The sequence below is a fragment of the Colossoma macropomum genome, unplaced genomic scaffold (genome assembly GCF_904425465.1).
Source record: "Colossoma macropomum unplaced genomic scaffold, Colossoma_macropomum, whole genome shotgun sequence".
NCBI classification, from domain to species: Eukaryota; Metazoa; Chordata; class Actinopteri; order Characiformes; family Serrasalmidae; genus Colossoma; species Colossoma macropomum.
Window position 1 is genome coordinate 4,794,814 of NW_023494792.1, and position 27,346 is coordinate 4,822,159.

The 27,346-nt window shown below is 37.6% G+C and overlaps 2 protein-coding genes across 2 annotated transcripts; one reads left to right on the forward strand and one right to left on the reverse strand.

Moving 5' to 3' along the window:
* The first annotated feature begins 941 nt into the window (after positions 1 to 941).
* Positions 942 to 6,359, forward strand: LOC118811438 (exosome complex component RRP40-like). Its single transcript, XM_036575647.1, has 4 exons — positions 942 to 1,267; positions 2,779 to 2,928; positions 3,886 to 4,037; positions 5,617 to 6,359. Exons 1-4 carry the CDS (start codon positions 971 to 973, stop codon positions 5,822 to 5,824), a joined length of 807 nt encoding a protein of 268 aa, XP_036431540.1. The 5' UTR covers positions 942 to 970; the 3' UTR covers positions 5,825 to 6,359.
* A 7,047-nt stretch (positions 6,360 to 13,406) lies between these two features.
* Positions 13,407 to 23,611, reverse strand: cdx1a (caudal type homeobox 1a). The gene is made up of 3 exons (XM_036575648.1): positions 23,033 to 23,611; positions 16,045 to 16,193; positions 13,407 to 13,732 (listed from the first exon to the last, which is right to left on the reverse strand). The coding sequence occupies exons 1-3, from the start codon at positions 23,463 to 23,465 to the stop codon at positions 13,529 to 13,531; spliced, it is 786 nt and encodes a 261-aa protein (XP_036431541.1). The 5' UTR covers positions 23,466 to 23,611; the 3' UTR covers positions 13,407 to 13,528.
* Positions 23,612 to 27,346: the final 3,735 nt, after the last annotated feature.

Consider the following 27,346-nt stretch of genomic DNA (forward strand, 5'->3'; position numbering starts at 1 on the left):
AAATATATAGTAGACAAATGTGTATTTATTATTTTTATCTATTTATTTATTCTTATTACTTAAATTAAACAAAAAATGTTGTATGATTAAATATATAATTATATAACGTATTATCAGTTATAAACAAAGAAACACAAATATAAACTATATATAAATATAAATAAAAATATATAATTCAATATAGAACATATGTGTGTGTGTGTACAAATGTACGTGTTTATATATATATATATATATATATATATATATATATATAAATAAGTCATAAAATACTGGTTTGAAATATCAGTGGAGGACTCATGACAAGAACCAACTGGCCCAAAACCACCCAGTTCTAGGTTTACTTAAATATAATTTGAGCCTGTTGTTGTGTGATGTGAAATCACATTTTCATAAAATGTGTCACTTGGTCTCCCATTTAGCTCGACTTCAAGTTAGCGACGAAAAGCAAAGAACAGGAAACCATATAAGGTGGAGTGTTTTTATTTTAGGGATTTTACTTCATTTTATATGCTTAAATGTGAAGCCTGCGGCCAGGTTTTAGTCATTAAAATAATTAAATGTTAATGTACATTGATCTGTTATGAAATGTGTTTATGTTTATGCCTGTTTAGGTTAAGAAATGAGTCTGTAGATAAATATAGGACCACTGGTGCTGTTAACTGAGTGTACGTGTATATTGTGATCAGGACCTTCCTTTATGTATGTATGTATGTATGTATGTATGTATGTATGTATGTATGTATGTATTTTCTAAAAAAGCACAGATTCTTTGCACGAGTGATACTAAAGTGATTATAGGAATACCATTCAGGTTTTCATACAAGCGATAAGTATTTAAATAATCATTGTACATCAGCGCATCGCTGTCTAAAATAACCGGGGGTCTGTTTTGCAGAGCTCATGGCTGACGGTGCTTTTATTTTGAAATGAGCTCTTTTCTCTCTCAGCTCTGGCGGAAGTCCCGCGGATGTGTGTTGTTGTCACGCTGTCCGCCGCTCACATGGGCAGAGAGAGAGTGGAGCACTCCGCTTTCACTATGGACGGCGTTTACTCCTGTTTTAAAGACAAACTCGGCCAGGTAGTTTTACCTGGAGACGTGTTTTCGTTTGGCGTGTCGGCTGTGGAGGACAGCGCGGTCAGAGCTGAGAAGGTGATCTGCGGGCCCGGCCTGCGGCGGAACGGAGACGAAATCCTGGTGTGCAAAAGTGGCATCCTCCGCCATAAAACACCAAACATGTACTGGATAGACTCGCAGCAGAAACGGGTGAGACACACATATTTACAGAAAGAAACAACGCGCCGTACCCGTGTCTGCTGATGATAGGTGTGTAACGATACGTGCACTTTCAGGTTCGATACGGTTTTCGGGTCTGAAGTCGATATTAGATTCGATTTCCGATATTTTCTGTGTTAAAATGTCTCAATGCATATATACTACACTTTCATAGGTAAGGGGTTCTTTAGCAAGGACAGTGGTTCCATAGAGAACCATGAACACTCAAAGAACCATTTGCGTGCTTAAATGGTTCCTTGCAGGTTCTTGCAGGCGAAATGGTTCTTCAGGTTGAAGGAGAATCTGTTACACATGGTTCTATATATAGGATTTCTGAAGCTGTTGAAAATAGTTCTGTATAGCACTAAAAAAGTATTTGCTATTTTTATGATGTAAGCAATAAAAACAGTAAAAGAACCCTTTTTAGATGCTGTATAAAATGATTTTCTAAAAGGTTCCATAAAGAACCATATACAACTCATTCTCAATTATTAAAGAACCTTTGAAGAACCATCTTTTTTACAAGCGTAGCGCTGCAGCGATATGGGAACTGTGGGCTGAAGCTAATGCAAAAGATAAAAATTTCTAAAATGTAGAAATCTTAAGATTAAACTTCCTGAATTATTATTATGTAAAGATGTATTTCAGTAGGGTTACAGATGCAGTAAATGCATACAATGCAGACATTTTGGAGAATAAATATGTCATAAAACATCTGTTTGAAATATCAGTCAAACGTAAACATCTGTCGATGCAGATAATGTTTTAAAAGCAATTATCAGCTGATACAGATATGATTCCAATATCATCAGGCATCCCCGTCATGTACAGCACAGATTGCTTCGGCTCAGAAAAATACAAGCTTTATTTCAAAAGGAGAATTCTGTCTGTGTGTAAAATAGTGATCTTATAAAACAGTACAAAAACCTGAACTGCGAATGTCCATTTTCAGCCTCTATCAAACATTATAATATCAAAATAACAGCCTGACGTTAAACTAAGTCCATTTCAATTTTTTGAAAGTTTCACATCTGAAATAATTGATCAGTTTCATCTTCCTCAGAACTTCCACGAAAGACAGAAAATGGGATTCCCTCTGAAGAGATAAAAGGGCATATCGCTGGTCCAGTTTTAAATGTCCATGTTTTAACCGTTAATTATTTTTAATATTTAGATACTCTGTTGAAAGTTTTCCTGATGATTTGTGAATGTCTTCATTTGTTTTCCTTTACAGAAAAGTTGCACATATTTCAGTGTCAAAAACACGTGTTTACAAGTAATCAACATTTTTCTTTTTTTGTTTTTTTTTTGCTTGTGAACAGGTTTTTACATGTGATAACGCATTTTTAACATGTGATGTGTGCAAAAACCACGTGTTTTATTCACGTGTGAAATTCATGTGACTTTTTTGTGAGGGCTAGCACCTGAAGAGCTAGTGTGTTCTCTGAATGTGGTCACTTAAACCCATCACAGAATTAGTGTTAGTTGACCTTTTTCTCCAGTATGTTCCAGCGAAGGGGGAAAGTGTGATTGGTATCGTGACCGCAAAGTCTGGAGATATCTTTAAAGTGGATGTTGGAGGCAGTGAGCAGGCGTCCTTATCCTACTTAGCATTTGAAGGAGCCACCAAGAGGAACAGACCCAATGTGCAGGTACAGTATCATCAATGAGTGTGAAATATTGATAAGATTCTTTAATTTGCATTTGCACAATGTACGTGAACTAAAACATAAAATAATACAATAAAAAATAAATGAAAAGTTATATAAAAACTTGTAGACAAGAGTACACACATTCTACATATCGGGCCTTAATCCCAAAAAGAGGATGTAGGAATGTAGGAATCCTGATTCCACTTCAAAGTTTTCATACATAGTCATGTAAGTTTGTCCACAGACACTGAAAAGTGAATCCTTCCACAACTTATATGAATAGTCTGGCTGTGTTTTATTTTGGACAAAGTAGAAGACAGAGTAGGATGTAAAATGCCTAAAAAAAGTGGGTTACAGTCGACATGTTTGTGATAAAAAGCTTACGGAAACGTTTCACTTTGCTTATTAGCTTCTGTTTTGTGCAGTTGCAGCCATGCTGAAGGAGCAGGTTTTGTTGCATCTCTTGAGCTGTACGCTACTAGAATCATGTACGAAGTGCACTTCAGTGATGCTTTTCACTCGTAAAACCTGTAAATTCAACCCAGTCAAAATAAAACCGTCGCAGACACATTCAGCTTTGCTGGATGTAATCAAGACATCATTGTTTTCTCTGTAATATATATATCAGCTTCTTTTCATGAAAGCCCTCTTGTGCGGTTAAATTGCTACTTCAGTCTCGCCGGCAATTCGACTCTGGCTTGTTTTCGCACGTAATCCCTTCCTGTTTGATTACTGTTAAATTCCCTTGTAAAAGTACATGTGTGAAAGGAGCTTATGTCTTGTATGCAGAATCCAGAACATTCTTTTATGGAATCAACTCTGAAAGTAACTCTGTTGTTTCCCTTGTCCTGCGATCAGAGTAGACTCTAGAATCAGAAAGCCCTTAGGGTATTGCTTTAGCGAATAGAGCTTCACATATATGTATGTGTGTGTATGTGTGTGTTTTATGCTCTGTAGGTGGGAGATCTGGTCTACTCACAGTTCATTATTGCCAACAAAGACATGGAGCCGGAGCTGGTGTGTATAGACAGCTGTGGACGGGCCAATGGGATGGGAGTGTTTGGAGCAGAAGGGCTTCTTTTCAAGGTTTCTCTGGGATTAGTGCGCAGGTATGAAGTGGGCCTACAACCTCAAAAAGCATCTTAACATAAAAATGTCTTGCTCATATTTCAGGTGGAGCAGTTTTTGAGCTGTGCATGTGTACATTTTCTAATTGGCTGTTTACCCTAATGGTTAAGTTACTGATCCCCCATGTGGGAGAGCAGGATTCAATTCTGGCAGAGAAGCCTTCGCTAGGCTTCTAACTGTTTGTGCCAGCAATATAATGACCTCTCTGTTCTGTCGTTGCAGCTCTTGTTGATGTGTTTATCCTGCATACTCGTATCACAATAATGATAAAAGCCCAATTTATCCAGTAGCCAAAGCAGTAATACTGGCACATGTAAAAACTACCTTCGAAAACTCTGGGTACAATGATTTTTATGCAAAATTATACATACTGTAGTGCACTAAATCCAGTTAAACACTAATGATGCTCAGTGTTTTAATGAAACGTGGCGATATCCACAGTATGCTCAAGAAGGCATATTGTTCATTGTGATAACAAACTTTGTTGTTAAAAAGAAAAGTAATATTGTTATCTTGCCCACCTCTAATGCAGATAAACATAGTGGAAAGCTTATGGAAAAGTAGTGCAAAGAAAACACAAATCAAACAGAGTTACTGCTTTTCATTCAAAATCGCAAGTCCTCCTACATGGACACAGATTACAGATAGTGGACTGGTACTTGGTACTGTGCAACAGCAACAAGATCAACAGTGACGCAGTTATCTTCTGAAACAGTAGTTCCATGTCCTGGTCCTGGAGAACCTCCTGCTCTGGATGTTTTATGGTTTCCCTGCTCCAACACACAATTCAGTTTGAGCTTGGTTATGTCAGATGTGTTATAGCATGCAGGACAGGGGTACTCCAGCACCAGGGTTGGGAATTACTGTTCCAAAAGACATGAGCATAAAAGATATTGTGCATCTACGGCCACTGTTAAGTTTCTGTCAGTTTTTACATGATTCCATTGTTTGTATGTCCACTCCTATTATGAGATGTTAAGGAAGTCAGTGGAATATCAGTAAATTGTCATTATTCACTATATAGCTAACATTTAATGTTATTTGTTGTGTTACTTAATATTCTGCAATGAGCATTATATCCCTAATCAATTTGACAGAATTCTTGATTTTGTATCCTTTTTTGTTTTTGTCCATCGCTGTATTTTGTTAAGGTAATACCGAGAACAGTGATTTGTGAGATTTTTTTCTTTTTATATATTTTTTTTCTTTTTCCTAAAGTAGATGGACATTCATTTAAAGGCACTTTTGTAGTAATAAAGTGTAATATGTTTAATTTTAAACTTCACAGCCCTGTAAAACTTCTTTTGGTCTGTATGTTTTCTCTCCAGCTGTCTGTGATGCAGCATAGCAGATACCTGAATAGAACGATCTCAATATTCAAACCTTTGCTCTTACAATGGTTAACCAAGTACTTGAAAATCTGTGCACATCCCTTGAAGAAATCCCTAAAACACTTAACGAGGACACTTATTTTCAGATAGAGTAATTCTCTGTCGTGCTCTCTCTCTCTCTCTCTATCTCTATCTCTCTCTCTCTCTGACTCCTTCCTCCCCCCTACAGACTACTTGCTCCCCAGAGTGAGATCGTGAAGGACCTTGAGAAGATTTTCCCCTTTGAGATGGTGGTGGGTATGAACGGCAGGGTTTGGGTGAAGGCCAAGACTGTTCAGCAGACACTGATTGTGGCCAATTTGCTGGAGAGCTGCGAGAACATGACCGCTCAGCAGAGGCAGGCGCTCTTCAAGAGAGTGGCAGAGGGCTCCCTCTAGTGGGTCTAGTGGTGTTGTCAGGTGTGATTCTTGAGGGCCGCTCACTGTGCAGCTCTTCACGATACAAAACCGTTTCTGAGAGATGTGAGCCTGAATTTACTTCCTCAGGAATGACCTACACCAACATATGCAACTCTTCTGAGAGTTAAACATTCAAGTAGGACTCTGAATGGACTGCAGATCCGTATTGTTCATGCTGGGGCAGCAGACCATATTCCTTTAGTACTCTATGAGCAGAGTTTTTCTCTGGGTGTCTTGAAGCAATATTTTTGTATAATAAATAAATTTTGTGTAATAAAGGATGCACAAAAAATTCTTAATCATTAACTATTTGCCTAATGCCTGTAAGGGAAACCATGGAAAGCAGATTTGCTGCTTTGGGCGGTTTATGAATGAAATGGTACAACGTAGAGAAACCTGCAGACTCAGATATAAAGAGACTCACATATAAAGATATATTCTGTACGGTGGTGTTTATAGGAACCAGGGGGTTGCAATGTTTACAACACAAATATAGCCATTTTATTGACTATTACTTTGGCTGCTGTTTTTCCTTACAGCACCCGGCGTTTGCCTCTTTGCCAGCTCTGTGTCTCAAGACCCATGCAACATATTAAAAACCATTTCATGTAAAAACTTTGTGATGTAGCTTTTAGAGGCTTTGAACTCTACAGACGTTTGGTTCCTGTCACCACCGCTGTGAAACAATTCTGACTCTCTAAGTTTCTCTAGAATGGAGCTTTTTACATCTATTAACTCTGAATGACTTTATTCACATTTTATCTATTTAAATATGCAGCAATTCAGAAAAAAAATTACAATATGTTTTTAACTCTAATATATCACACTGTCATTTGAGACAAGAGTCCACTTTGTTTGTATCCCTAAATGTGGAGATACTTTAGCACTGTACATACCTGGGTTAAGAAACATCGGTCTATAGAGTTTTTTACAGTCTAATCCATAACAGAGCAGATAAGAAGCATCTTGAACACGAAACTACAAAATGTAAATACTGTAATATAAAATTAACAGCAATTAGAAGAGCAAAAGAAAGCTTGCCTTCCGCCCTTTAAAGCTCCCACAATACTGCCCAAATGTTTGAAGTTTTCAATAATAAAAAGCAAGGATGTATATAAAATGACTCCAGCATCATCGCATTGGAATAAACCTTTTACTGACTATTTCTTGATTAATGCCCCAATAGAAATGGTCTGAAATTACTTTGAATACAGTCTCGCTACACTGACTTACATTAAAGGTAAAGTAAACAAGTAAAGTTACCATTTTTGAGATTTTATGCTGAAGGGTTTGTTCTGACAGTGAAGGTCAATTCACTACTGTGCAACACCTGAGGTTACAGATCATTTGTTGGAACCTTAAAAGAAAATATAAGAATATAAGAAATGTATATTCACAGATGAATGGAGCTGTAAATTATGCCAGAATACCTGAAAAGACTGTAAAGCGTCAAGAGAGATGTTCAGATTTAAATCCAGAATGCTGTACATTTGTTAGGTGTGATCAAGTTAATCAGATTTGTAGGGAATTGCTATAAATAGATAAGTACAGTATATTATTCAGTACTTAAACTATTTTTGGCTCAGATGATTAAGTAAAATGTCTAAAAAGTCTGTTGGTGTTTGGTTTATATTGTTTAAATATGTGCAGTCGTATGCAGAAGTTTAGGCTTCTCTGGTCAATTTATGTTATGTTGATTTTCTAAGTGGAAGTAAGTAACATCCTCTGCAGAGAACAGACTTGTGCATTTACATTACATTTTAAAACACAGTTACATACACAGTGCACATGTTCTGAATTTTGAATCAAATAAAACATCAAATCTGTGCTGTTGTCTTATTTTTTTTCCAATATGTTAAACTCAGAAAATAAATAGAAATCGAAAATGTCATATTTAGTTTTGTTCCCTATAGAGGATGTGTACTCATTTTCACTGAACATGTAATTTGACCAGGGCTATTCAAAATTTTGCATAAACTTATATGGGAAGTTATTGAATAAAGTATAAAACATAGTGCATAATATAGTTCCAACCTCACCAGCTACTTAGTTTTCAGGAGTTTTTGAATATCACAGCCTGGTGTGTAAGAAGGACTGAAAGTGGACGAGTGTGGATGTCCAGTCCTTTAGGGCTGCATGCTTCTGTCCCAGTCATATGCAGCTTGACTGACACTTTACCTCCTCAGTCCAACTTCTGTACTGACAAAATGTTCAGTAGTTGCATGAAAGAAGACTTACATGCATGTTCTCCAGCAGGGCTGTTTCTGATCATCTGGGGGGGGCTAAGCAACATGCCTCCCACCCCAATTATGTTGTTTCATAGGAAAGAATGCAAAAAGAATGAATACATACATTTACTTTATTTAGCAAGCAAAATGGAATACTTAAAGTACTAAACTGTATAGGAATAACATAAAAAAATTGTAATCAAAAGTTTTGGCACACCATACACAATTACATTTTGTTGATTTTCTAAAAACATTGTGAAAATAAGTTTAAAAAAATAAGTTTACACAAAATAAGTGTACGTTAACACATACACCCCTGCACATTTTAATGCACAACTACTCTTGATTTGCTGAATTTACCATATTGGGGGAAAAAACAACAAATGTGGCCTGTGTAAAAGTTATGACACAGGTTATATACATATTTTTTTCCAATATGTTAAGCCTCGCAGAAAAATGCCATATTTAAATGTGTTCTCTGTAGAGGATGTGGATAAAAAAAAACTGAGATGACCAACGGGGTTTAAACGTTTACATATGACTGTGCATAATAAATAACCTGAATGAAGATGAATTAAAATTAAAGTAACAATATGGATGCAAAGCCATTATGAATGACCCAAACACAAACAAAAAACAAAAAGCATACTTGTGGGGTTCTCTGTGTTTTGGGGGCCCTTGGCGACTGGTTATACTGCTTATACTGCTTATACTGCTTATAACGACAACACAGCCTACACAATGAACAGTTAAGGGTGTCAGAAAAGAACAGCTATCCTGAGGAGACTCTTTATAATAATAACAATATACCATTTTATATTTCTTAGATGTGGCTTTACAGAGCAATTGTGCTAATTCTATAAATACATAAATAAAATATTCAAAAAACATCAAATGGAAATAGATAATAAAAACAAATGTGAAACAACTGAATTTATCATGAGAAATCATTTGAAAAATCATCTGTGTGAATGATTTCTAAATGTTACATAGTTACCAGACAGTTTGATAGCAGTTCTTGTTCTATCTCATGTTGTGTCACTAGCTGTTGACTGGATACCAGCATGTTTAGAAGTGTACGTAAATAAGACAACACCCTGATCAAGTTTACGATTACAGGTACATGACCTGCATCTCAAATGTTGTAACAGCCCACTTTATGTTCTCTTTATATTCTGAGATTTTAGACTGTAGATTAGTTTTGTGACATTCCACAAAGCATTCGCTTCATTATAACTATTATTTATTTTAAAAATCACTGAAACTGTGAGTCAAACAGTATACAGTGTACAGTATATCAGCCCATCAGGCTAAAAATGGTGATTATGGATCAACAGCACAGGTCCCTGATTCCAGAAACAAAAAAAAATAATAACAATAAAAACAAACAACAGGACAACATAGCTGCAAAATGCATCATAGCAGTTTATTGCTGATAACAGATCATTGATAATGACCAAGGCCGGCTGTGTTTCAGGAAGGTAAAATGAGGCCAACGTTGCTGGACCAGAAACACGGAAGGAGCTCAGTGAGTGAATGTAAAAATTCCATCGGACGTGGTGTTCCTTTAAGATGGCATAAAGGATGAAGTGTGCAGGTTGTTCAGCTTTGGCTTTGAGGACAACTTCTTTAGATGGAAGTCATTGGCCTTTAAGTCGTGCTCAAGCCCTTTGTGAGCTAAGGAGCATTACAGAGCAGGAGGGCATAGGGGCAACATGGCTGAAAACTTTCATTATGCAGTAAAGCCTAGAAACATTATGTGTACTATTAACTATTTTGATGTGAATCATAACTGAAAGAAGTAGTAAAATGTGCTCAGCATATCTAGCAAAATATATATATATATATATATATATATATATATATATATATATATATATATACACACCCTTCGCATTTATCTGTAATTCTTTAAAGTGACCGCCAGAAACAGAGATGGTGTCTAAGGTCAAAAGTATCAGAATGCAGTGGTACATTATCTTTATGACCCATTATCACCCCGTCCATAGCAGTTCTTTACTGCTTCCGCGTGGTTAATGTTTGATGCCTTCCCAAACCTTAAACCAGGCCTTTCTGTTCTCATGTCATTACTGTAAAAGCTATTTTATATATCTATGACTTTAGACATAAATGCTGCAAGTATTTGTACACACAAAGTATATTTTATACATTGATACAAATCATGTACTCGAAGTCGATATATATTGAACGTATTAATTTGCCTTTACAGGTTTAGTTTACATCTTTGTGCACTTTGCTACACTGTGTGACTTTTCACACAAATAGCATCAGCTCTGTTCAGTATCAGTGCTGCTTTTTCTGTGTAGTTAATGTGAGTGTTATGCAAAATTTGGGCAGTGGAGTTACGTTGAAGGCGGTTACTCATGTTTGACTTTCTGTTAACATCATTTGGTCCCTGGTTTTCACAGTTAGTCTTTAATCACATTTCAAAACAGTGTGGAGGTTTAGCGTAAATTGTGTTTGACTTCAGCAGTATTTATGTAAGTACTTATTTGTGGAGTCTTGTGTGACTTCAGACATACACAAATTCAACTGAAATTAACAGCTGCATTTATATCCTCAGTGCATAACGTGTTCTTATACCAATGTTTTGCCTATTAGGCCAACCTTAAGCTCCACCATGGCTCAATTTCTTGTGTTTAGGTATGATACAAAAGAGTGAATTGCTTGTATATCGCTGTTGTCAGAACAAAACCTTGTATCTCCAAAATGGTAACTTTATAGGAGAAGGAAAAATAATACTCTACTTTTAAAGTAAGTCAGTGGAACTTTTTTTCCAAGTAATTTTGGGTTGTTTCTTTTGGTCCATTCTTCATGAAATTCACACACAATGTAAAGAGCAACAGGCATTTTCAAATTATGCCAAAAACTGCAAAACAACAAAAGTAGAGATACGAGGTTTTGTTCCGAAAGCAGCAATACGTATATTTACAGCTACAGCAATTGATTTAATGGATTGCCTCATAAGCAACACGCAAAGCATACAAAACAAATAAAAGCTAACTTCTAAATGTTTCCCCATGCACCCTTAAAACTAGAGGATCCTAAATTTTCCTTGGCTTGAACATATGGTTCTAGGAAAACCCTTTAACTGGTAAAGAACCATTATATTATGTGTAGGTTCTTTGAACTTTAAAGGTATTTTTCACACTCACACATCTAACTGACAACCTATTTCATAGACGTCTGGCAGATATACAGTACTGTGCAAATCAGAGACCACCCTTCATTGACTGAATTTATTTATTAAGTACAAGTTACATTGCTTCAGATTCAGACCTCAAAATTACTAAACGTGTTTGGAATTACTCTGAATGTGAGAAGCAGAAAATGCAACCAACTTCTAAGACTGATCTTTGGAGATGTGGAAAAATATCCCTGCAGGTTATATTGAAAAACTGAAAGCAAGGCCCAATCCCATTTCACCCCTTGTCCCTACCACTTAACCCTTACCCCTCTGTTTTGTGAGTTCATGCCTAGGGGTAGGGTGTCCCGATTTCAGTTGATAGATAGAGGGGTAGGGTGAAGTTTTAGGGCTACATGGCCCTCCAAATGGAGGTTCACACTCCAAGCGGAGTGTTATGAGAAAAAAGATAAACCGGCAAGGTGGTTGCACAAGTGACCAAAGAAACCCAGAAATGTGAGAATTTTCTCTGTTAAAAAAAATATGATAACCATTGTATTATCTTAGTTTAATGTTGTTTCAGTGTATTTTGGTGCTTTTCTTTTTAATAAGCATTAAAAATCCCTAGTAGTATGCTGATCTCTAGCTAGTTATCTAAATTTCCACCTTAAATGGTGCAGCAGTTTAACCATTCCAGGTGGAGCGGGAATATTCAAACAAGAAGCCGGCGAATAGCTGACTTAGCTTCACTGAAGAATTAGGGGTGGACAATAATAAATAATTGTCTCATCCCTGCTCTTTGAAAGCATATGATGCCTTGAATGAAACTAAAGCCCAGCAGGGAGGTTGGTGAACTTTACCGCTCCTCTGTTATCACTGCAGACTGGCATGTTCGTTTTTATTTGGGGGTTGTCCCATTTTGTAGGGGAAGATTTCAACCACTACCCTTTGTAACTCAGTTCCAAGGGACAAGGTAAGGCTTAAAACCAAGGGGTGGGGTAAAAATAAGAAATGGGATTGAGCCCAAGTCTCCTGAAAATAATGGAAGCTGTAGTAGAGGTGAAGGGAGGATACTTAATACTGAACAAATGATATGTTAGGTTGTTAAGGCTTCTATTCAGTTTTATGTAAAATGTTTTTCTGTAGAATATGTTCTGTACATTTTTCTGACACAGAACTTTCAAAGCCAGTTTGACTTAAAATGAAAAGAACAAAGGATGATCTCTGACTTTTGCACAGTACTGTATTTAATAAAAAAAAAAATACAGTGAAGTAGTAATGAATTGGCCACATTTTACAGTGCAGTATACTCTTGTGTTTTCAAACAAACACAACACACAGTGACCTGAGGACGCCGAGTGTAATTGTGTCATTGTGAAATCAATCATTCATCACAAAAGCAAAGGTTGATTTTGATGACGTGGCAAGAGGAGTCAACAGTTAAAAAATATCACGTATCTTGCGTCTTTAATTGAGCTGAATCATCTGACTACGCCACAAACGGAGCAACTTTGGCCGTGACACACCCAGGTCTTAACGACTGATGGGTCAAAGTAACTTCTCTCTCTGGAGAATCGCTCCTCATAGCCTCATGATCCGCACCAGGTGTTCAACAGCCAGCCTTTTCACATGACAACAGTGCAATTATTTACCATCATCTCCATTGGCATCACCATAGAACCACTATGGGCATTCAGCACAAGACCAAACACAATAAACACAAAAGTTTATTACAACTTGTAGAGTCCTTTTCAACTTCAAATGATTCATCATGATTCTTGTGCTGTATTGATATAGTACAGAATTATTATACATTTCCAGTATGGATGTATTACAAATTGCCATTTTAGTCTATACACAAGGCTCCTGGATGGGTGCACAAGGTGAAAGCAGTAGGAAAAGTATTGCTCAGGCATTTCTAATTTATTCACTTGTTCTGCATAGTTTTCATTAGTCTAGCAAATAGTACAAAAGGTTTTACACACTTCAAACAACATTCCAAACATCGGCAATTCAGGCACATCCAATATTGTCATCTCAAAAGGCACATTATTAGCAATTACAGCTTTCTGAACCAGTAAGAGCTGCAAATTCTCCACTCTTAGGCTTCTCCTTAATCATGTTGATTATCGACAAAACAATAGAAATACTGTGCTTCATTTGCTGCTACTCGTGTAGCGGTGGCTGCTTTTTTCTCTTGCGTGTTCAGTGTGATACGATAGGTTTATTCAGCATCAGTGAGGGTGTAGTGTAAACGTTTATTTTGTTTAACATTCACTTCAAGTGTTCCACCTCTGCTATCAGCAGTTTTTAGTATTCTTCTTTGATAGTGGTAGATAACGTGTCCGTCAACAAGCTGTTGCTAGCGCTAGCGACTATAGCAACGTTCCCATGGACATCGTGGGTGACAGTGGGTGGGGTGGCTGTGGTGGTGGAGGCCTGCTGGGACTGCTGCATCTTCTTCCTGTTGATCTTCCTCTCTTTGGCACGTCTGTTCTGGAACCAGATCTTTACCTGTGGAGCGCAAAGCAGGAATGAGAATAGTGTTCGCCAGCACAATGTAAAACCAAGTCTTCCTTTATATCATATTTACTCAGTTCTAAGAGCAGTCTTGGACTAAGACTCATTTTTAGTGGATGATAGCTGTTGATAATACATTTTGGTCAAGCAGTGAAGATGCCCATGTGTGGAAAATCCTTCCTTAGGACAGTGTGTGCTAACTGTAGTCCAGGAGTACCTCTAACTAGTACACAGTCAGTGGAGAAGTGGGAATCCTGTGTTTTGTATGGGATTCCCAACCCATTCTACTCTATTATTAAAGTAAAAAGTAAGCTAAAAAGTTAGTAAACTAAAAAGAGTATCAATCTAAACTTTATAAAATATAGGGGAGCGTGGGAACAACCGACATTTTGTGTTGTTAAAGAAGGTCAAGCAGCGTGTGCTTCTGGCCACATTATCATATTTTCTAGTCACGGTCTCCTGTGAAAATTCAGAGCTATTCGTCAGCGTCTTAAAGAGATCTGTGCAAAAGAGTGTTTTCAGAGGATGTAAGTAATTTTATTCAGTTACTGACCTGTTTGTGTAAATCACAAAATCCAACCGTATATTATTTTAATCACTATCTTCACCATCATCAACTAAGTCACCTTTAGTAAACAAAGACAAATAAAGTAAATTTTGTCTTTTTTATTCCATGTTTACACATATTTTAAAATGAAAAGAGAAAACATCTGAAAACAGGGATTTTCTTCTACTTTATTAGTATCTTTCAGATGTTAGTATTTTTGGTTTTAAAATAAATATTTTAATACAATTTAATTGTGTGATGTTTTTATTTGCTGTCCTACACTGGACAAAAACTAAATGTGTCATTATTTGACGCACAGTCTCGTGTCAGTTTTCATATATAATTTGATGTGTATCTATCAGTTGAGCTGTCTGTCTGATGTACAGATAGACAATATATCATGCTGTATGGTTGGAAAATATATTTGCTTCTCATGACATAGAATTATATTGAATTAACTTTGTTTGCACTCATTCTATCAGACTTTTCTAACGCCCTGTCTGTTACAATTAACCCCACCTGTGGAGTAAACTGTAACATTGCGCTTACCATCATTTTGGGTGGAATTGTACATAATCAGTAGGTGCTAGAAACAAAGTTCAAGTTCTTTTGTAGCAGAGATGTATATGTTGCTTGTGTAAAAATGTTATTATCCCAACGTCACTATTTTTAAAGTTATTCAACAAAAACCAAAATGTGTTAGGTCGTGCTCCATTCCCCCCTAAGTTACTTTACATAGATGCATTTGTTCACGTATCAAGTGTAAAAGATTGAAATTCATCCAAATAAAGTTGATGGGAAGGCAATCCCAATGTATCTCAAGAAATATGGACTGGAACATGACTATTGGAGTTATTGTCATCAGACTCAGCTGTAGCCTTTTTCATAAAGTCAAACAACACATGTTTATTCCTGCACTACTGCCATAGATTAGCTAGGCAGCAAAACGTCAAATGACATTTTGTTGAGTGAAAAATAAGTTCCTCTACAGCAAATAAACAGTAACTCAGCATTAAAATGTGCAGAGGTGTGTTCTGCACATTTTAATGCTGAGTTACTGTTTATTTGCTGAATTTGACATATAGGGGCAAATATAACTATTCTAAATATTCTATGTTTCCCAGTTTGATAAACTCTGCAAATAAATAGAAACTGTGCGCTATAATTTGCAAAAAAAAATGTTTGAGTGTGTTCTCTATAGAGAATGAGTTAACCAGTTTTCATTCAGAAAATCAACAAAATATTTGTTTTCAGACTTTTGCTTTTGACCGTATAAGGTGTGTGCTGACGATATGGCTTGTGATTGGATGAGTCTTTGCTGTTTGTGGTCAAGCACAAAGTCACAGACACAAATGTATCTATTGCTATTTGTAGGTGAGTTTAAGGGAAATCAGTCTCCTCAGAGATGAATATACGTCATATACCTCCTAATACGTACCACTACACAGGTGATTTTATTTTTTTCCATGCTCTAAGGCTCATTACAACTCAAATGCTTGCTAATGAGCTGGTTAGTTGAATGAGGTGTGTTAGACAAGGGAAAGCGCTAAAGCATGCAGGCACGGGTACTCCAGGTGCAGGACTTGGATCCATTTCCTTAGAGTTGTGTTGCTAGCAGCCTATTAAAACCTTGAACCCCAGTTCTCTTATTCAGTAAGTCATCTTGAAACCTCTATGAAGGTAATCTTGTAGTTATGTAGTTCTGAGAGATTGAAGTGTGGCCCTACCCAGGGGTTTCATATGGTCTTGGCTCACCCACCTGTCGTTCCGAGAGGTTAAGAGTCGCAGCCAGCTCGGCTTTCCTCCTGATGGTGATGTAGCGGCTGAAGTGGAACTCTTTCTCCAATTCTAGCCGCTGGTGGTCACTGTACACCACTCTGTACTTGTCCTTCGTTCTGGTCTTCCCTCCTGCAGGGGACAAAGCAAAGATGAATTTATTATTTTTATATATTTTATTTTATTTTTTGTGGAATGAGGAGTCTGTGCTGCTCTGTAAAGGATAGTTAAGAGGGTAGGAGTGGTCAATACCAGTCCTTATATGGATGCTTCATGGGTTAACGTCATTATATCTTTGTTTGCATATAGGTCAAAGAGGTTGACCTTGAAATTGGCAGGGTGATATATCCCAGAGTATCAGCTTTTTTAACATTTAAAATACTCGGGGTCGTCCATCCAGGTGGTAAAATAAATTACTGTCTGTGTTTCCCTCTCATAAAATGTAAGTTCCTTTTGAGTGATATCAAAATCTATCACCTCTTGTATTTATAGTATTTGCTTGACACAAATGAATCATAAGACATATAAACCAGCATCATAACTGTGTACACAGAACACTAGGACTATTTGTCAGGACTATTAATTAAATCAATCCCATTAAAAATCTGTCAGTCACTGTTTTAAAGCACAGAGGCAGTATTCAAACAAAGTGCAAAGAAACGACAGCCTTCTAATCATATATTTAGTCTCTAAAAGATCACAGCAGTAGGCAAGTTGTTCTAATATTATTCTTAGTTCTAAAAGTTCACTTGTATGTGTGATTTTTGTGCTTATATCTATTTGATAACCATCAAAAGTTTCTCATAAATCCGTTTCATGCTACCTCACCTGTTCCCCAAACCATCTACATAGTATATGCTCATGTCCAGTTCATCAAAATGTGATACATATGCTTGCCTTAACATTCACAACTGCCGAAGCTACACTAATCAGTTATGAACAGATGAATGTGATGTGCATCCTTGACAGAATTTACTCTGTAAATAAAGGCAGTTTAAAAACTCCAGTTGCTAAAATTGCAAAGGTTTTCATACAAAGAAAACAAAGAAAACGAAAGATGCACATACTGTACATTCACTTCAGTAAAAACAAATATAGTTATTAAATTCCTCTAGTCTCTTGTATTTTACAGTTACTTTGAAGAAACATAATTTACAAAAGATAAACATAACTCTAACTTATTTTTTTGCTATTTTTCAGCATCAGAAATGTTGAACCCAATGGATCTCTTGACCTCAGAGTCAACTTTTGTGTCGGTTTTTATCAAAACGGATAATTATTTGCACTGTGAAGAAAAAAAAAACAGGCAGAAGACAAATATATACACCCAGTGCTTAAGGTGGTTTAGTCACTAATGGTATTGATCTAGCATATGTTCTGTTGAGACACTGAGTTGATATAATGATAATGAGCAAATGTTCTGACATACTGTGAGATAAGACATGCTGTTAGTACACATGCATGTGTCCACAGAGAAGAATCTGTGTTTTCAATTTGGAGGGAAAAAGAATGTTATGCTATAAAGACGGAAGTCATGATGAAATATCTGGAATTTGCTGAGTGTTGACTAAATCTTGATGTGGATATTTTGTCAAGAAATCACCAGAAACAGGTAATTATATTATATACCATATATATATAATGTACTGCCTGTAGCTGCATTCATGGACACAGTACCTTTATGGACAGAAGCCATTATGGCTGTTAATTATTGTATATTTTCAAACTCACTTGTGCTTAACTGCATATTGAGTCTTCAAATACATTGCTGGAATTTCCTACATAACTACATAACATGAACACAAACTACATAATATGAAAATGTGTGTGTGTAAGTATATCACTGCTAAAATCTCCATTTTTGACTTTTCATGATGAATGGACTAAAAGAAATGGTCCAAAGTTACTTGGAAAAAGTCTGGTTACATTGACTTTTATTTTCCTTCTTCTGTAAAGTTACCATTTTGGAGATACAAGGTTTTATTCCAACAATAGCGAAATACTCAACCGTGTTGGGGTAGTTAAGCAGAAAAGTAACCTATTATAGTAATACATATTCTGCCTTTCTCTCTAAATCCCAAATAAATCTTCCAACTGGAAAATACAAGACAAAACCCAACAGTCCTTTTCTGTAATTTATTTGGAAAGAATTAGATTAATTAATTGATTTTTAAGTGCACTTAATGCTTACATGCCACGGGTCATATGTGAAGCTGCACAGTCAGTTGGTAGCAAAGTTGTGCACACATTATGTACAGGAACTAGTACAGATAATCTATATAGAGGAAATGTATGTTTTAAATGCATTGTGCATGATTAATGTTGTTCTGTCAGAGACGTATGGTTAACACAAGTAATGCAATTCTTATTAAGCAACTGTAATATGATTACAAGAATTATACTGTTATGCAGTACACTACATGACTGTAACATGTTACTTTCTACTGTGTCAGCACTGGCACTGAAACATACCAAACTGTGCACTGTCAGAAGAAAAGAGGTACTGTGCAGGTACATTTTGTCCCCCAAGTTACAAACAGTGTAAATGTACCTTTAAGGGTACAAAAATGGTCCAGATTGTCCAATTGTGTACTTTAAATGAGCTTTAAAAGTGTAATATATTCACTTTACCAGGGGAAATGTGCAAGTGTTTTTGTACTTTGTCATAACTAAGTCGATTCAAAAACTAATTGCAGTGGTATAATTACAGTTGCATGCAAAGGTTTGAACATGCCCGGTCAAGCACAAGGTTTTGTTGAAGTTAACGTATCCTCTATGGAGAATTAACATACTGGGGGAAAAAAAATAAAACATATTAAATGTGCTGCCGTAACCTTTGTACATGCCAGATTTTATGTTCAGTTCTTTTCTCAATATTCAATAAACAAGCAGTAATTGTGTATTAAAATGTGCAGGAGTGTGTTCTCTGTAGAGGATGTGTTAACTTACTTTCACTTCAACAAAATGTCATGCGACTAGGGTGCTAAAGCTGTACTTTTGAGGGTCTCACCCCAATGACAGCATTTGTATCCTGGATTTTTTTACTGAGAGTGTAAGTGTAAATGGTCTGGAAAGTATAAATGCAACACCACTCAGTGTGACCTTGGTTGTCATTTTTGTCATGCAGCTACAGTGTCCACCATTACTTTCTCAATTTCCTTCAGGCAGTCGATCTCAAACATGTTTTCATGCTCTCTCTCTCTCTCTCTCTCTCTCTCTCTCTCTCTCTCTCTCTTACACATAGCTGCTATCTCTCTCTCTCTCTCTCTCTCTCTCTCTCTCTCACTCTCTCTCTCTCTCTCCCAGCCACGTTCACACACATGCACCCCTGTCACTCTTATCAGTTTTCGTGGGTTCCTCCTGGAGTGGACACAGCAGGGTGCGGCCTGCATGTCATCAGACAGGCTGGCTTCTGATGTTAGCTTTTCAGAAAATCTTTCACCAGGCGTCAGGCTGTGGCGCTCAAAAGACGCCTTGTGCTTTGACCCAGTGATGGATAATACACTAATGTTGGGCAACACTGCACCACCTTTGGACACCCAACTTGTCAAGCATAGTACTGTATACATGCGTGTTCATCCTCTACTCCTCTACTATGGAACCATTCACTCCATGGCTAAACAAGGACCAGTGCTGAACAAATTAATTGTCCAAATTATACTGTGTTATTATTTTATTGTTACTATTATTATTAGTATTAGTATTAGTAGTCTTAGAAGTATTAAAATAGTAGTAGAAGTAGTCAGGATCCAAGCGCATAGTGCTGGAACTTTGTTATCATATTGATATTAATATTAATATTATTATTATTAGTATTAGTATCAGTAGTAGTAGTAGTAGTGGGATTAGTAGAATACTAGTAGTAGTATTAGGGGTCCAAGCAAATAATGCTGGGATCCTGTTGTTGTTTGTATTTTGTTTGTACTTAGTAGTAGTCATAGTATTAATAGTATTAGTAGTGGTTGTAGTATTTATATATTTATTTATTGTTAAGGCCAAATTATGACCCAGTAGGTGAGGATTACTGATTCCATTGCTTATAAACTATGAAACAACTAATAAACCAAATTTTGTTAAATGCAATACGATTGTTTGAAATAGCTGATCAATGTTTCTCTTATTTAGGTCTCATATGTCTATGAGTTTTAGTGCGTTGAAATCAACATCAGATCTTTCTTGTACCTTTAGATCAAATCAAATATCATTATGTTGTTGTAAAAATTGTAGAGCATACAATTTAGGGAAGCTTAGTCTATCTGCTACTATCACTACTGTACTACTGTATGTTAGGCCTACATTAACAATACAAAGCAATGTTACTGATTATTCCACTGGCTCTAGTGGGTCTTGTCTGTTCTTCTAGCAAACCCAGGACTTCTAGACTAATATGGTACAAACTCAGCTGAGATAGTGAGTTAAATTAGCTGGGAGCTCAGTGAGATACAGAGTTAAATGAGGTGCATGCTCAGGTGAGATAGTTAGTAAAATCAGCTAGTGTGGTGTTTGGTGAGCACACAGGCCAAAAAAGGTTCAGCAACTGCAGCTGATCTGTCCGTCCTATGGCAGAAGGTTATGCTTCACTTTATTTTATTTGGTCATTAACTTACAAATCCAATACAGAGGACTGGTTAATGTCGCAGGCATTTGCTTAAATCTTACACCAAACCATATGGTGGAATAACTGGGACAAGTGTTCATGGCCTAAGATTTAGACCTAACACAACTAGCCAAGATGCAAAGCCCAATGGTGATCATTGGGTTACTATAAACTTACAGCTTTGAGCTAGCTAAATTTGGGTATTAAGATTATCCTGAGCTGGAATTATCAGTGTAACTTGTATTGAGTGCTATCTCAAACGCCATCAGAGACCACATATATGTGAGTAAAAGACCGGGTTACCATTTACAGCTTGTTAAAACTTCAGTAAACTCTCCATGACCCCATTACACATTTACAGAAACACTTTTGCTATTACATTAACAGTAGTCTAATGGCTCATTATCATAGTCTGTAGCTCATAGACACAGAAAAATTGGCCTGTCAATAAAATGATAAAATACAGTAGTAAAGCTTGAGTTGTGAGGTTAATTGGTAACACTGGCTATATGAGGCCTCAAATGTACTCAAATGATAACCCCATAATGGGTGTTATAAAGCAGGCAATATGGATAGTTACGGTGGTAGTAACACACTCCGGTAGCCTCTAATAAATGAATAAATTCATAAATAAATAAACCCATTAGATAATATAAAGATATATGTAAATGCTGCATTACAAAACACATATTATAAATCAGCAGTCAGGTCTTTACATATATTAGAAAAAATGAAACTGCTGGCACATTCTGTCCAGAGTCCAAACTCTGAAACAGGGCCTTTCTTCTTCCGCTAAGCGTAGCTTTCCGTGTTCTATACCAGTAAACTGTAGCATACCATGCCAGTCAACATATCATTACTTCTCTAAGATATGTTTTTAAAAGTAAGCCACAGATGAATTTATGGCTATCGCAGTGTAAAAAGTCTTTGGGTGCCGTTGTGACACATATGTACACATACGATACAAGAATACCACTTCCTTATCACCTCATAACAATTAGCCTTCGTGTAGCCCCTGATAAGCTTGTAGAAATCCATTAATAAGCGATACATTACACGCTGCCTCTACCTATAACTGAGGGCAATCCATGATCAGGGAGCCAACAGCAGTGCTGGCATTTCTCTAGTAAGTTTACATGGGTTTCAGTTTTAGTTTACTCAAAAAGAATGAACTAAGCAGCAAAAGCTAGCATCTTTAACATAATCTTGATGATGATGCTTGAGTTTTATGCATTGGAACAGTGATGACGTGAGCTACAGTTCCAGTTAAGCCTGTAGAAAATCCAGTAACAATGGCTAAATTGCACTGTACTAGCCAGTAACATTTATGGGTTACATAATGGAACCAGCAGCATTGTTATATTTTATAATATATTTTCTATATTATTTTTATATTTTTGTATTTATATATTATATTTTATAATATATTTTTGTCAAGAGTCATTCAGCGCAAGTGGGTTTCAGTTTTGGCTCAACATGGATGAAGCTGAATCACAGCAGCACTGGTTGTTTTAACTGAGCTGCAGAATCGATTTTAAAGTTGAAGAGTCAAGATTAGAAAACATGAACATTATGTGTTGGAACAGTTATGATTGAGCTACAGCTGCAGTTAAGCCTGCAGAAATTCATTAATAACATCTAAATTGCTTGGCTATTTTTAAAAGCAGCAGCAGATGGATGGACCAAAAAACACTGAGTTTAAAAAAAAGCCTGTCTATAGGTCAGCAGAAGGCAGCAAAAAATCAATCTTAAACATTTTTTTAATTAATATGTTTTAATTCAGTACAAAAATGTTGCAGATAAATGACTGTATTATGGTACTGCTGCTCTTCAACTTTAGAGGTTTTAACTAAGAAATATTATATGTGTCCAGAATAATGAGCAGCGCTGTAAAATATTCCCCAGTGACTGAGAAAGCTGTATAAGATCAAGAGTGAGGTTTTACTGACAACAACATCCAGAATGCCTCATATAATAAGATCATCAAGAAATTACTATAAATTGAGAATTACAGTATATTATTTGTCATTTATTAACTATTTGGTGTTTCCAAAACACTTGAACTATTGCATAAAATATTAAAGTGGCTTATAGTATTTAAGTCTACACTGATTCAGTTATTTTAGAATAAAATAACAGCAATTATTAATATGGCAAGTGGTTCCAAACTTTTGAACGCCTGTGTGGGTTTTCTGCCTTTCAGATCAGTTCCACTTACAGAGACAGAGGCATGTATAGCACGTTTAAAACGTGGCTTTCATTTTTAGCTCCAGTTTTTGGATCTTAAGCATTTAAACAGCAAGAGTTGGAAACGTCAAGTACTAAAAAGGCTCTAGTCTGACTGGGATGAGTTAGAGGGCAGAAGCCTCAGTACCTGTGGTCGCAGGTGGGACGCGCCTCATCCACTCGGCCTGCTCTCTCTCCGAGGCGGGGGAGAGGTGCGGATTAATAGCAGCAACCGCAGGCACGGCAGGATTCGGAGCTCCGACGGTCGGCAGGCTCCTCTGCTCCGGAGCGGGCACCAGCCCCACGCCGCTGGGACCCAGGCCGGGGTACGCGTGCGCTGAGCCGTGGCCGTACAGGGGCCACTCGTCGTGGGGCGCGCCGTACACCGGGCTCCAGCCGCTCTGCTGGTGCTCGAGCGCGGCGACGTGGTGGTGGTGGTAGCCGCCGTAGTCCGAGTAAGGGGGAGAGGGGTAAACGCCCTGGTGGGCTCCCATGCTCAGGTTCACGTGCCTCACCGGATTCCCGTACATGCTTCCAGCGCCGCCGCCACTGTCCCTCTCCAGCAGGTAGCTCACGGACATCTTCGCATTGCCAGTGCGCCTGGAGCGCGAGCGCAAGCACGAGCACGAGCGCGGGGGCAGCCCCGGTTTGACTTTAACCAGGACCTCACCACCTCACCACCTCTCTCTTTCTATCTCCCTCCCTTCCCTTCCCTTCCTTCCTGCTATCTTCCTTTTTCCTGAAGCTCACAGGGCGCACCTGAGCGCGAGGTGTGTTTGCACAGCAGCGCGGTGACGCACGCGCGCGCGCGCTGGTTTTACAACCACCGGGGCAAGATGACGGGCGCCTCATGATGGGGGGTGGCGAATGGGGGGGGGGTTATTATTGCCCCTGTGTGTATTGTCCTGAGAGAACAATGACCAAAGATCTTAAGAAACGGAGCTGGAGAGAAGTTGAAGGGGTTTTTGGTCACACTGGGAAAAAAAAGTTTAGGCGCAAAGTTTTGGCAGCAGAAAACTGCTACTAATACAGTCGTGTGGATGCTGTTACACTGAGAATCTGCACTTATTTACAGTCTGCCTGTCTGGCTATCTCTATATTGCATAGGCATCTACAGTCGTATGCAAAGGTCTAAACACCCCCAGTCAAATTACATGCTTTGTTGACTTTCTAAGTAAAAATAAGCAACACAACCTCTACAGTGAACACACTTAAATATGGCGTTGGTCTGCAAACTTTAGTGCACAATTTATTTGCTGTGCCTATTTATTTGCTGAGTTTAACATAGTGAAAAAAAAAAACATAAACAAAAAGGTGCCATAACTTTTTCACAGGCCACGTTTGATGTTTTATTTTTCCCCATTGTGTTAAATCCAGCAAGTGAACAATAGTAGTTTACTGTCATCTGACCAGAGGCATCCAAATCAGGTACTTGAACACACTTTAACAAACTCATCCTTATTCATATTGAAACTGACACTTTCTGTGTGAGTGATGAGAACATTTTGCTTATTAATCATAATTTTTTTAATTATTTTTTTCCAGTCAGTGCCTTTAACATAAGTGTCCCATATTAACGAACACCTTGTGTGAGCAAAAGTCATAGGCACTTACGCGAACTATTAATCTGGCGAAAAGTGTTTTTGCTTGTAAAAATACCATTTAAAATTCACTTATTGCAATAATAACTCGGTGGTTAGGAATCAGTCTGCCTAAAGAAAAAGACAGTTACAGCATAAACATGTATATAAGAGCTGCTACCTTATAATCAAACAAAAGCAAATGCTGTTTAGACATATCAGCTATAAAAGGATAGTACCATCAACATAGTATTAAGAAAAATTAGTGTGGAGCTATTAAGAATGTAAATAGTAGTACAGTAAGGGCTACTCAGATACTGAGAAGTTTGTATTTTGATTGATCTGAGCCTTCTTCCTGACGTGAGGGGTGTGAGAAGGGGGTTAGTAGGGTAGTCAGAGTCCTGCAGTATTTTCAGACCTTTGTGCTGAATCTGGGTCTCACAGATCTCATTGGAGATACACGGTAGCTCACAGTGTTTGCACACACACTTCTCTGAAGCTCTCTGTGCTGCACAGCTGTGGAGCTGTCTTACCACACAGTTACGGAGAAAGTGAGCACGCTTTCTATCACAGCTGTATACAACTGCAGCAACTAGTATAACTTTTGAGCTGGTACAGAACGACAGAGTCGTTGATGGGCTCTTTTAAAATATTAGAATACATTCAATGATAACATTAAGGCATTAAAAATTATGAAGAATTTGTAGTTGGTGTCCTGAGAGCTAGGTTTGGTTCTAGATTTCTTCTCGATGCCACCAGAACACCTGATTTAACATGACTGATTAACCAAACCAGGTATTGAACTATAGCTACAATGCTGGGCTTCCTCAAGGAAACAGATAAATAAACATATTGAAAAGTATAAAATCACTATTTACTATATTAGTGTTTTTTATGTTTTTTGTAATATTAGTGTTTTTTCTGATCAAATAAACAATTTCTGCCCAGATAGATAACTTTTAACTCAGATTTAAGTTTTAGTACCTAATATCTATCTATCTATCTATCTATCTATCTATCTATCTATCTATCTATCTATACACTGAAAAAAAACTGTTTTATCTGACTTTCTTTGACTTACTATTTGAAGTACAGTAAACTCAAAACTGTAAGGCAGTGCAGTAACTAAGTTTTTTAAGTTGAAACACCTATTTTTTTTTTACAGTGTGTCATTGTCAAATCTTTATTTGTTGTTTGTTTATTTGTTTTGTTTTTTATCCCATATTTTTGCGCCATTCGCATTTTCTTCCAAATGGACCGACAGAAATGTTCCAAAATTACTTATAGTAAAATCTTTGTTCATTTAAATATATTCAAGTTTTTTCTTTCATTCTTCTGTAAAGTTGCTGCTTTAGAGACACATGTTGTCTTATGATATTGCTGATATAATGAGCAGAACAGTTCTCCACTGGCCTCTGTGTGTGAATGTGAATAACTCTCCAGGCTGTGATTCAGGAAGTAACTGTGTGTCAGGAGGCAGTTCAGTTCCTGGGAAAATGCTAAAGCCAGTGGTTCCCAATCACAGTTCACTCACTGTTCTGGGAGGAGGGAGGCGTTTATGATTCAGCCTGGGTTTTCCTGATCTAGCACGTCTGAGCACTTCAGTCAGCTCATCAGGCTCATTTGTTCAGAAATAAGTGTGTTAGAGTGAAGTAAGTGCAGGTTAGTGGAGGAAGACCGCACTGCTGTCTGTCCAGGAACAGATTTGGCTTCTGGTCACTGCGCAACTGCTTCCTGAAGCAGAGCTGATCTGACCCCTCGCTGAGTCACAGACTGATGAGTGGAGGAGCAGAGTTAGCGTCATCACTTCACTGGAAGCTGTAATATTAAAAAGAGCTCACGAGACTCCACTTCTGTCTCTAATGGAGCACTGGCATGCGCACACGTGCGCGCGCGCATGACGCGCCAGCCCCCCTTTTGTCTTGCATTTCCAGCTACCTGCACTTCAAAGCCGCGGAGCTCTTCACCCCTCAGCGTCGCGGAGCTGCCGCGCGCCTCCGAGTGACGCCGCGCATTTACATGGGAAAAGCGCGCGCGCGCATATCAAAGGGCGCGAGTAGCAAACATCAAAGCGCAATAAAACTCTACAAATTGGTACAGAGGGGCTTTCACACACACACACACACCCCGAAATGCCACTGTATGGAAATTGTCTGTTCACAGAATCATCTCTCTCTCTCTCTCTCTCTCTCTCTCTCTCTCTGTACCTCTCTCTCTCTCACATACAGTATAGACAATGTTGCCAGCAATTACAACATCTTAAAATATACGTGTACCTGATGTAATAATAAGAAATTATTGAATAAAATAAAGGAAACGTGTTGAAATTTGTTAAAAAAAGAAAGAAAAGAAAACTAGGTATAGGGGAAAAGCCCCCTAAAAACAATGCCCATTTACTGTAGAGCTGAACCACATGTGGAAAATCACTACTTATTGTATTAATGTTGTTTGTATGCTTTCTAATCTCTCTGTTTGAGTTCAGCATGCGCAGGCTGGTGATGATGTACAAACCTACACACAGTTAGGAGAAATAAACTGAAACAGCAGGCAGTTTCATTTTTTATGACACAGTATAAGGAGATGCCCCCCTATGGTGTAAGAAGCCAATCCAACCACCCACTTCCAAGTGGTGAATCTGCATAAATTTATCATCAAAGTTATGCTGAATGTATCATTTATATGATCTAGAAGACCTGAAGGCCCTTATAAGGAAGGTTGAAGATCAAAGTGAAAAGATGGAACTCAGTATGAAGAAGGTTATGACGACAGGAGAGACCGCTAACTTTACCATTGATGGAGAAGACTTGCCTTTTGCCTTTTGCCTACTTGGATCAATTATTAACAGCTGAGGATCCAGCACACAAGAAATGCGCCACAGATTG

Excerpts from the sequence above, each read along its gene's own strand:
- cdx1a (XM_036575648.1), bottom strand. The coding sequence starts at position 23,465 with ATGTCCGTGAGCTACCTGCTGGAGAGGGACAGTGGCGGCGGCGCTGGA. Across the intron at positions 16,194-23,032 it reads CGTCCCACCTGCGACCACAG|GAGGGAAGACCAGAACGAAG; the intron begins GTACTGAGGCTT and ends TGTCCCCTGCAG. Across the intron at positions 13,733-16,044 it reads TTAACCTCTCGGAACGACAG|GTAAAGATCTGGTTCCAGAA; the intron begins GTGGGTGAGCCA and ends TGCGCTCCACAG.
- LOC118811438 (XM_036575647.1), top strand. The coding sequence starts at position 971 with ATGTGTGTTGTTGTCACGCTGTCCGCCGCTCACATGGGCAGAGAGAGA. Across the intron at positions 1,268-2,778 it reads TAGACTCGCAGCAGAAACGG|TATGTTCCAGCGAAGGGGGA; the intron begins GTGAGACACACA and ends CTTTTTCTCCAG. Across the intron at positions 2,929-3,885 it reads GGAACAGACCCAATGTGCAG|GTGGGAGATCTGGTCTACTC; the intron begins GTACAGTATCAT and ends TATGCTCTGTAG.